This window comes from Lithobates pipiens, unplaced genomic scaffold, assembly GCF_037356315.1.
Source record: "Lithobates pipiens isolate NorthernLeopardFrog02 unplaced genomic scaffold, aLitPip1_a1.2 Scaffold_30, whole genome shotgun sequence".
NCBI classification, from domain to species: Eukaryota; Metazoa; Chordata; class Amphibia; order Anura; family Ranidae; genus Lithobates; species Lithobates pipiens.
In genome coordinates, this window is record NW_027507791.1 from 174,674,734 (window position 1) to 174,686,778 (window position 12,045).

General features: G+C 45.8%; 1 protein-coding gene across 4 annotated transcripts in view; it reads left to right on the forward strand.

Annotated features, from left to right (window-relative positions):
* Positions 1-12,045, forward strand: part of LOC143943351 (NACHT, LRR and PYD domains-containing protein 3-like) — a 465,848-nt gene that overhangs the window by 351,683 nt on the left and 102,120 nt on the right. For all 4 annotated transcript variants that reach the window (XM_077465072.1, XM_077465070.1, XM_077465069.1 and 1 more), the window contains one exon: positions 9,533-9,697. In XM_077465072.1, the coding sequence (XP_077321198.1) occupies positions 9,533-9,697 (165 nt within the window). The remainder of the gene's footprint in view (positions 1-9,532; positions 9,698-12,045) is intronic.

Sequence of the window (12,045 nt, forward strand, 5' to 3'; positions counted from 1 at the left end):
AACAGTCAGCATAATTCTCATGTTATCAACTATTAAGTGTACAATTCAAATTTTATTGAACAAACCTCCTACTTACAATGGACTGTTCCAAATTATTACGCACACTATGTTTGAAAACACTTTATAGGTTGTAAAGAACTGAAAATTATCATTTGTTGTATTTGCAACATATTTACAGAAATCAAAAGTTCTTTTAATCAAACTTTTTAAACATTTTAACTTTTTAAACATTTTAACAGTTCATGTTACATTTTAACATAGGACCCCCTTAATTGATAGCAGCTTCACAACTCTTGCATCCATTGAACTTGTAAGTTTTTGGACAGTTTCTGTTTGAATTTCTTTGCAAGTTGTCAGAATAGCCTCCCAGAGCTTTTGTTTGGTTGTAAACTGCCTCCCACCCTCATAGATCTTTTGCTTGAGGATACTCCAAAGGTTCTCAATAGGACTGAGGTCAGGAGAGGACGGAGGCCACACCATGACTTTCTCTCCTTTTATCCCCATAGCAGCCATTGATGCAGAGGTATTCTTTGCAGCATGAGATGGTACATTGTCATGCATGGAGATGATTTTATTACGGAAAGCATAGTTCTTCCTTCTGTACCAGGGAAGGATATGGTCAGTCAGGAACTCCACATACTTTGCAGAGGTCATCTTTACACCTTCTGGGACCCTAAAGGGGCCAACCAGCTCTCTTTCCATGATACTGGCCAAAAAAATTTACTCCACCACCGCGTTGCTGATGTTGCATCCTTGTTGGAACAGGGTGGCCATCCACCAACCATCCACTAATGGACACTCATCAGTGAACAGGACTGTTTGAAAATTAGTCTTCATGTATTTTTCTGCCCAATGCAGCCATTTCTACTTCTGAGCATTGGTGAGTAGTGATGGACGAACTTCCGACGGGACGTTTCGCGAACGCGAAACGCGAACGGGCACAAACGTTCGCGAAAACGACCGTTCGCCGCGGGCTCCATTGACTTCAATGGGAGGCGAATTTCGCAAACCTTTAGGTCGAATTTGCGGCCACGGGGTAATTATTAGGGGGTAGCACGTAGTCCCACCACCTGGACAATAGCATAATACATGTATGAGGTGAATTTGGGATCGATAACTACAAGCATTTTTTTTTTATTTGGGAAATTGTTCTGACAATTCAGGACTATGGAGCTAATGAAGGCAATGGAGGAGAGGGAAGGTCAGGGACCAGGGTAGGCAAACAAGAGGGTGCAGGAGATACAGAGCACTGACAGCAGCACCGTAATACAGAGCACTGACATCAGCACCGTGACATACAGCGCTGACAGCAGCTCCGTGACATACAGCGCTGACAGCAGCTCCGTGACATACAGCGCTGACAGCAGCTCCGTGACATACAGCGCTGACAGCAGCTCCGTGACATACAGCGCTGACAGCAGCTCCGTGACATACAGCGCTGACAGCAGCACCGTGACATACAGCGCTGACAGCAGCTCCGTGACATACAGCGCTGACAGCAGCTCCGTGACATACAGCGCTGACAGCAGCTCCGTGACATACAGCACTGACAGCAGCTCCGTGACATACAGCGCTGACAGCAGCTCCGTGACATACAGCGCTGACAGCAGCACCGTGACATACAGCGCTGACAGCAGCTCCGTGACATACAGCGCTGACAGCAGCTCCGTGACATACAGCGCTGACAGCAGCTCCGTGACATACAGCACTGACAGCAGCTCCGTGACATACAGCGCTGACAGCAGCTCCGTGACATACAGCGCTGACAGCAGCACCGTGACATACAGCGCTGACAGCAGCTCCGTGACATACAGCGCTGACAGCAGCTCCGTGACATACAGCGCTGACAGCAGCTCCGTGACATACAGCGCTGACAGCAGCTCCGTGACATACAGCGCTGACAGCAGCTCCGTGACATACAGCGCTGACAGCAGCTCCGTGACATACAGCGCTGACAGCAGCTCCGTGACATACAGCGCTGACAGCAGCACCGTAAGCAGCCCCAGGAGGAAGTCAGCACAGCACAGGGATGGTGTGATCCCCTCATAATAAGAACCCCCAGGAGGAAGTCAGCACAGCACAGGGATGGTGGGAGCCCCTCATAATAAGAACCCCCAGGAGGAAGTCAGCACAGCACAGGGATGGTGGGAGCCCCTCATAATAAGAACACCCAGGAGGAAGTCAGCACAGCACAGGGATGGTGGGAACCCCTCATAATAAGCAGCCCCAGTAGAAATATGACACCGCTCAACCTCTTCAAAGAGGAGGGTAGGGGCATATAGTACGGTGTGCTTTTTTGGGTCAGGGAAGTGAGCCAAATGAATTAAGAAGGTCTGTGTGCTTGATTCCAAAAATTGTTTATAGACATATACATGGTCTACTGATCACATGTGTTGAATTCCTCCGAGATCCATGCCTCATTCATTTTTAGAAATGTGAGGTAGTTAACACTGTCGTGAGCTAGGCGAGTACGCTTATCGGTCACAATCCCCCCTGCTGCGCTGAACGTCCTTTCGGACAGGACACTGGATGAGGGGCAAGCCAACAGTTCGATTGCAAATTGGGCAAGCTCTGGCCAGAGGTCAAGCCTGCCCACCCAGTAGTCTAGGGGTTCATCACTCCTCAGAGCGTCCACATCGGCCGTTAACCCAATGTAGTCGGACACCTGACGGTCTAGGCGTTCCCTGATGCTGGATCCGGATGACACCTGTCGATGGGTCGGCTGAAAGAATGACCTCATATCCGAAGTCACCAACACATCTTCAAACCGGCCTCTTCTTGCAGGCGCTGTTGGATTGGTACCCGCAAATCCTTCTCTGGGAGTGGGAATTGCTCCTCTGCCAGCGCACGCAAAAGCAGAATGCAGCATTTCTCGAAGCAAGGCCTGGAAGTGCTGCATTCTGACAGCCCTCTGCGACGGCGGTAACATTTCCGCCATTTTGTGTTTGTACCGGGGATCTAAGTACGTTGCCACCCAGTACTGGTCCTTGACCCTCATGCTTTTTATACGGGGGTCCCTATTAAAACACTGGAGCATGAAGGCCCCCATTTGCACTCAAGCGGAAGGTATGTGGTGGTGGTGGTGTTGTTGGTGGTAGTGTCTTTGGGGGTGCACATAGCAGAGAGTGAAGAAGAGGGTGCAGATCGAGAGGATGAGGAGGGTGCAGAAGAATAAGGCTGAGTGAGCCACTCAACCAAGTCTGGTGCGTCCTTTAAAGTAATTGAACGCACCTTCTGCAACTTCCCACTTTGGCTCAAGGCTGTTGCTCCTGCCCTACCCCTACCACCCCTGCGGAAGGGCCTGCCTCTTCCTCTGCCTGTCATTTTTTAAATCACCCTGTGACAAAACTCTTAGTCCCTATACCGCTGAAGGACTGCTGCAGTATAGGGCAGCGGTCAGCAGTAGTGCACGTCAACCCTATGTATTGTGGACCGATAGCGGTCCTTACAGAACAGCAGACTGTACTGCACTCAGGCCTATGTACCGTAGCACCCTATACCAAGTTACCAGTCCTTATAAAAACTTTTGTGGACCAAGCAGGTTGTGTGTTAGTGATTAGCAGACTGTACGTCAGTCCCTATACCAATGAAGGACTGCTGCAGTATAGGGCAGCGGTCAGCAGTAGTGCACGGCAACCCTATGTATTGTGGACCGATAGCGGTCCTTACAGAACAGCAGACTGTAACGCACTCAGGCCTATGTACCGTAGCACCCTATACCAAGTTACCAGTCCTTATAAGAACTTTTGTGGACCAAGCAGGTTGTGTGTTAGTGATTAGCAGACTGTACGTCAGTCCCTATACCAATGAAGGACTGCTGCAGTATAGGGCAGCGGTCAGCAGTAGTGCACGGCAACCCTATGTATTGTGGACCGATAGCGGTCCTTACAGAACAGCAGACTGTACTGCACTCAGGCCTATGTACCGTAGCACCCTATACCAAGTTACCAGTCCTTATAAGAACTTTTGTGGACCAAGCAGGTTGTGTGTTAGTGTTTAGCAGACTGTGCGTCAGTCCCTATACCGCTGAAGGACTGCTGCAGTATAGGGCAGCGGTCAGCAGTAGTGCACGGCAACCCTATGTATTGTGGACCGATAGCGGTCCTTACAGAACAGCAGACTGTAACGCACTCAGGCCTATGTACCGTAGCACCCTATACCAAGTTACCAGTCCTTATAAGAACTTTTGTGGACCAAGCAGGTTGTGTGTTAGTGATTAGCAGACTGTACGTCAGTCCCTATACCAATGAAGGACTGCTGCAGTATAGGGCAGCGGTCAGCAGTAGTGCACGGCAACCCTATGTATTGTGGACCGATAGCGGTCCTTACAGAACAGCAGACTGTAACGCACTCAGGCCTATGTACCGTAGCACCCTATACCAAGTTACCAGTCCTTATAAGAACTTTTGTGGACCAAGCAGGTTGTGTGTTAGTGTTTAGCAGACTGTGCGTCAGTCCCTATACCGCTGAAGGACTGCTGCAGTATAGGGCAGCGGTCAGCAGTAGTGCACGTCAACCCTATGTATTGTGGACCGATAGCGGTCCTTACAGAACAGCAGACTGTAACGCACTCAGGCCTATGTACCGTAGCACCCTATACCAAGTTACCAGTCCTTATAAGAACTTTTGTGGACCAAGCAGGTTGTGTATTAGTGTTTAGCAGACTGTGCGTCAGTCCCTATACCGCTGAAGGACTGCTGCAGTATAGGGCAGCGGTCAGCAGTAGTGCACGGCAACCCTATCTATTGTGGACCGATAGCGGTCCTTACAGAACAGCAGACTGTACCGCACCCAAGCCTATGTACCGTAGCACCCTAGACAGACCAAGTTACCAGTCCTTATAAGAACTTTTGTGGAACAAGTGAGTTGTGAATGATTAGCAGACTGCAGCAGAAGGGCAGCAGTCAAGTATAATATTCTTTCTATATTTGGAAGAAAGAATATTATACGTGTACAAGCCTATTACCGTACCACTGATACCAGTCCTGAAAAGAACCTTTGTGGAACTAATAGTAACAGCAAGTCTTTAAAATTATCCTCACTGCCTGACACACTGCTTCCTGCCTGTCCCTATACAAATTGGCAAAAAAGAGTAGGCTGGAACGATTAGCTGGAACAGCTCTTTTGTGGACCTGATAGTAACAGCTAATGATGATGATGATGATGATGATGAAGAAAGACTAATCTGGCTGAGCTGTCCCTAAAATAGCAGCATACAGCGCTCTGTCCCTTTATCTAAACTGACAAAAGAAACTCAGGCTGCTGACCTAACACCTATACCAGTCCTGAAAAGAACTTTTGTGTACCAAATAGCTAGCGTTTTCTCTGTCCCTACTCCACACAGGATCCTTTCCCTACAGTGACAGAAGAAAGAATGTAAAATGGCCACCGGATCGGGTGTATTTATAGGTTAGGGGGAATGTCCAAGTGTCCATGAGCTGTCATGTCTCAATTGGTTGTCCTGTAACACATGATAAACGTGTCACGAAAGGTTAAAGTTCTTGTATACATTAAACACGTAAGTCCGCCGGGGCGAACGACGGAAAAAGGCGTTCGAACCCGCGGACGGCGAAAGTCGGAAATTCGCCGCGAAACGACCGCCGGGCGAACCGTTCGGCCATCACTATTGGTGAGTGGTGGCCTGAATGGAAGGTTTATGCATAGTTGCAAGACTCTGGAGGACTCTACACCTTGATGTCCATGGGACTCCAGAGACACCAGCAGCTTCAAATATTTTTTTGCTGCTATGTAATGGTGTTTTAGCAGCTGCTCTCTTGATCCGATGCATGGATCTGGCAAAAATCTTCCTCAATGTGCCTTTATCTGCACAAAACTCATCTGTGCTCTGAATCAGCCACAAATCTCTTAATAGTGCGATGATCACACTTAAGTTTTCGTGAAATATTTAATGTTTTCATACCTTGTCCAAGGCATTGAACTATTTCAATGTTTTCGGCAGCAGAGAGATCCTTTTTCTTCCCCATATTTCTTGAAAATGGTGCTCTGCTTAATAATGTGGAACACCCTCCTTTAGTAGTTTTTCCTTTAATTGGGCTCACCTGGAAATCTAATTATCACAGGTGTCCGAGATTGTTTTAAGTGATCAAAAGAGCCCTGAGAAATAATGTCATCCATGAGTTAAACTGAAAAACAGAATATTTAATCTTTGTGACACTGAAATAGAATTTACATAATAATTTGGAACAAGGTGTATTTAACCACTTGCCGCCCGCCCTATTACAAATTGACGGCGGCAAAGTGGTTTCATTATCCTAACCGGACGTCATATGACGTGATTAGGATAATGAGCCGCTGCGCGCCCCCGGGGGCGCGCATCGCGGCGATCGTTGTTGCGGGGTGTCAGTCTGACACCCGGCAACTACGATCTCGGTAAAGAGTCTCCGACGGAGACTCTTTACCATGTGATCAGCCGTGTCCAATCACGGCTGATCACAGTGTAAATGGGAAGAGCCGGTGATCGGCTTTCCCTCACTCGCGTCTGTCAGACGCGAGTAGAGGAGAGCCGATCGGCTGCTCCTCTGACAGGGGGGGTCTGTGCTGATCGATTATCAGCACAGCCCCCCCGAGGATGCCCACACTGGACCACCAGGGACACCACTAGACCACCAGGGAAAAGGTAATAAAAATCCATAATCCTCCCTAGACCACCAGGGTGCCAGTCAGCACAATGGGTGCCAATCAGTGCCCATAATGGATGCCAATCAGTGGCCACAATGGGCATCACTGATTGGCATGCATTATTGTTTGGCACTGATTGGCATCCATTACTATAACACCGATGCCGCCTATGAGTGCCCACCTGTGCCACCTGAGTGCCCACCTGTGCCGCCTGAGTGCCCACCTGTGCCGCCTGAGTGCCCACCTGTGCCGCCTATGAGTACCCACCTGTGCCGCCTATCCATGCCCTCCTGTGCCGCCTATCTATGCCCACCTGTGCCGCCTATCTATGCCCACCTGTGCCGCCTATCCATGCCCACCTGTGCCGCCTATCCATGCCCATCCGTGCCGCCCATCCGTGCCAGCTATCAGTGCCAATTTGTGCCACCTATCAGTGTCCGTCCGTGTCGCCCATCCGTGTCGCCCATCCGTGTCGCCCATCAATGTCGCCCATCAGTGCCGCCTATCAGTGCCACTTCATTGGTGCCACATTGGTGCCCATCAGTGCCACCTTATCAGTGCCCATCAGTGTAGCCCCATCAGTGCCCATCAGTGAAGGAGAAAACGTACTTATTTACAAAGTTTTGAAACTGAAACAAAAAAAAACATTTTTTTTTCAAAATTTTCGGTATTTTTTTATTTGTAGCGCAAAAAATAAAAACCGTAGAGGTGATCAAATACCACCAAAAGAAAGCTCTATTTGTGGGAAAAAAATGATAAAAATTTCATTTGGGTACAGTGTAGCATGACCGCGCAATTGTCATTCAAGGTGCGACAGCGCTGAAAGCTCAAAATTGGTCTGGGCAGGAAGGTGTTTAAGTGCCCTGTATTGAAGTGGTTAAGGATTATGCACTATGGAGGCTTTTTCTTTTCTATGTAATGTGATTGCACCCATTATCTGGATACCTCGGGTGATATTGGAGATATTAGCTGGAGGTCTGACATTCCGTGACACAGTCTATTCTCATCGGAAGCCAGCTTGAGTGGAGTGGTGCTGCTTAAAGGATAAAACAAGCGTGTCTGGGCCTTGCTTGTGGGGACAAACCTTTTGGTAAGTGACCTGTTTGCTCACTGGTGTGGTGGAGATTGGATGAAGTTGCTGCAAAGAGGTGGAAGTTGATCAAAATTGATTTAATCCATCTGGATGAATCTTTAATATTTCTGTTAGACCCCTTTCACACTGAGGCAGTTTTCAGACATTTTAGCGCTAGAAATAGCGCCTGAAAACTGCCTCCCAGTTATTTGCTTGAGTGCTTTCATAATGGGGCGGTGCTCTTATGGAACGTTAGAAAAAGTCCTGCAAGCAGCATCTTTGGGGCAGGTTATGAGCATTATAAATAGCACCCCCAAAACACCCCTACCCATTAAAATGAATGGGCAGCACTTCCAAAGTACTTTGAGAGTGCCACAATACGGGTCTTTTTTCTTTTTATTTAAGGTCCTCATTGTCACCGGCCCACTAGCGCACAAAAAGCACCGCTAAAACACCACTAAAGCACCACAAAAATGACCAGCACTTTAGTGCTGTTTTAGCGGTGCTGCAGTGTGAAAGGGGTCTTACTGCACAAGTCACTGTATGGTGATTGGAGATGGAAGTAGTGGTGAATGGGTTGTAGGAAATCCTCTTTTTCACATTTATAAACCTTCCCTTGATGTTTGCTATTTTATAAGATAACTTTGTTGCTCTTCATGTTCATGTATTTTTGTACATTATATGTTATATAGATTGAAGTAGCTGTGAATAGGTTACAGGAGATCTGCCCTTCCTCACATGTATGAAAGTGTATTTTTGTAGTGAATGTAATTGTTATATCTGATCCCTATTGGTGGAATTAGCACATCTAGTATAATATGGAAGACTGCAGCACTAGTAAATAACATTCACACAATATAAATGTGAACATATAACAATAAAAGTGAGACTCCTCAACACAAAACTCCCTACAAGTGTATATATAACAATGGTATGGAGACTATTTCACTGATAATTAATGAAGAGAATTTATAATCAGCATATATAAAATAAGTGCAGCAATATTAGTACAAGTTTTCAAAAAAGGTCCAAATAAAGAATAAAATCTTCTCAACGCCATAAGATCAAATCCTCCACCATGATGTTAAAAGAAAATCCCAAAGTACAATGGTGTCACTTCGCGATTTGTATTCTTTCTCTTCATGCATTTCTGTACTGCCATATTGTGAGTTTGAGAAAAATTTAATAAAGATTACTCTTAAAAAAAAAACAAAAAAAAAACACAGATCTGAAAAACGACAGTAGTGTTTAATTTATATACAGTAATGTCTCTGATACTTACACTGATGCTTTTGTACATTGCATGAATAAAATAAATGGCTCCCAAAAAAAAAAAAAGTCCACATAAAGAATGGTAATAAATAAAATCTTCCCAACACCATAAGATCAAATCCTCCACCATGATGTTTAAAGGAAATCCCAAAGTATAATGGTGTCACTTTTAGTCAATTAAGTTTCCACAACATGAGTGAGACTTAGGTGACCATCAAAGTGAATCCCCCACAACTGAATCCAAGACTTAGCAGAAGGTTGGAGGTGAAAGCCTAGGGTCAGTGTGAGTGTGTATGGTTCAATCCCCATACAGGAATAATGAATGGATCACACCACCTCATCCACTTCTCATGTCATATTTAGTAATTGGGATCCACAAAAAGAGAAATCCTCCAATAGTGTAGATGATTGATCATATTTTATAAAGTGATCTATTATTAATGATTCAAATAAAGAGAAATGAGTTCAATTCATGTAGAGAATAGTTACATTCATTCCTGGGGGGAGAAATTAATTTTCTTCTGGTAACATTCTTCTCTTCTTCTACAGATTGGATAATAATCACCTGACAAGCAGTTCCTGTCCCCACCTGGCATCTGGAATAAGAAATAACAAGACACTGAGGACACTGGGCCTGTCTGATAACAATCTGGAGGGTCCTCATTTCAGGGATCTGATGAAAGCTCTGACAACAAGCCGGATAGAGGAATTACAGTGAGTATAACAGGACTGACTGACAATATTCTGGGACAGTTTTATATCTAAACCACATAAATAATATAGAAATATGAGAATGTCATCAAAATCCATCTTTAGCCTCCATAATGCTCCATGCACACTTGGCTTAAAAAAGTCAGTTCCCTTGGCAGAAAAAAAAACTTTCCTATTAAGAGTTTATTATACAAAGTTTAGACAAGTTTAGGAGAGTTTTGCATTCTTTTCGGCCAGAAAGCTCCAATCAGAAACGCGATGACACGCGCAGAGCATAAAATGAATAGAAGAGAGGCTTTACACACAAACTGACAGGAGCGTTCCACTTCCACGGGGTAGTTGGAACACATGCCGCATGCTGGTAGTCACACATTAGTGCATGATCGATTCTACAGACCCTTGAGCTGCCTTTGTGCTTTATTACACTATACCTGCCTTCTGTGGCTCTTTGTGGCGGAGCCAATTCCACAGAGTCTTGTGATGGGAGAAGGTGACAGATGAATATTGTGGAGGATATATGATACTGGAGAGATTTTTTTGCATGTCCCTGCTTTTTCGATCGTGATCATCTTCATCCATGTATGGAGGAGAGAGAGATAGATGTGGATTCTGATGGAGACTGACCTATGAATCGAGCAGTTTCTCACATTTCATGCTTTATGGTCACTTGCTGGCCGGGGAAATTTGGGGAGCGCATTCCATAGTCACTCCGGGTGAAGCACTAATGGTTTGGAATATTGGAGCACATATTTCAGGAGCACGGTGTTGGGGCATGTATTGAAGAGTCATTTATCATAGAAATTTATGAAATTTTATGTATATTGATGAATTGTGCACTTTTTGGTTACACACATTTTATTTAATTTATTGATTTATTTATACAGCTTTTGTTAATTCACTATAATATTTAAGTTTTTTTCCTTTGTCCAGATAGCGCCCTTTATACACACTTTTTCAGAAACATGAAAAATAGGTTTTGTTTTTTCCTACCTCTAAATGTTGAGCTCAAAATATGCCTGTAATCGTCCCAATGTGTATGGAGACATAGGAGAACATGGAGCTGCTTCTACCGGCAGAACACAGTCAGAAATTCCTGTACTAGCAGCAAATTTTAAGCCAGTACACATGGAGCCTAAATGTCCAATCCTGAACTGTTGCACTATATTACCAAAAGTATTGGGACACCTGCCTTCACACACTTGAACTTTAACTGCTTGCTGCCTTCCCACTGTCAAATGATGGCGGGGCGGTGCAGCTCTCATTCTGGGACAGCGGTCCAGGATGGTCCCTGCCATGGGGGTGCACAGTGCAGCGATCTCGGGTGTGCAGCGAGGGGATCTCGGCCATCCTGTGTTGTTAGGACACAGCGCGACCCCGATCTCTGTAAAGAGCTGTGTCCGCGACTCTTGAACCATCTGATCGGCTGTGTCCAAACACAGCAGGTCACATGTAAACAAGGAGATGCCGGTAATTGGTTCTCCTCGCCTTACACTGACAGAGTGTGAGGAGAGGAGAGCCGATCAGCGGCATCTCCTCACAGTGGGACATCTAGGGATGTAATCAGGGCACTGATCATCAGTGAAATACAGTGCCACAAAACAGTGCCCATCAGTTAGAGAGTACGTTGAATGTGCGGAATTCTTTCAAGAGGATCAGGAGTGTTGTGTGGGGGCTCGAGAGGAATAGCAAGATATCGTCCGCAAATGCTGCAATTTTGTATTCTCTTTTGGCTGATTGAATACCTTTGATGTCTGGGTTTTGTCTAAGGCTGTTTAGGAAGAGTTCAAGAGTAAGTATAAACAGGATAGGGGATAGAGGGCACCCCTGTCTGGTCCCGTTCTGTATGGAGAAGGCACCCGACAGGGCGTTATTTACCCAGATTTTTGCTGAAGGGTTGTGGTAGAGGGACTGAATAAAGGTAATCAGTTGTGGCCCTAGGTTGATGGTTTGTAATACTGCCTGCATGTAGTCCCATGCCACCCTGTCGAATGCCTTCTCCACAGCAAGGGACAGGAAGAAACCCTTTTGTTTGATTTCTGTTATGAGGTGGTGGTGGTTAATTGCCTTGATGGTGTTGTCTCTGGCCTCACGGCCAGGGAAGAAACCAACCTGATCATTTGAAAAAATCATGGGAAGGATAGGGAGAAGCCTGTTAGCCAGAATTTTATAAAATATTTTTAGGTATTACAACTATGTGCGCCTCTAGCATCTCAAGTTTGAAGGGTTGGTATTAGTCAAGGAATTGAATGCTTTTTTGAATGGATCTTGTAATATGCTGCGGGTAACCCATCTGGTACCGGGCTTTTGCCCGTTTTCATTTGTTTGAGTGCTCCTTCCCACTCCGCCTGGGT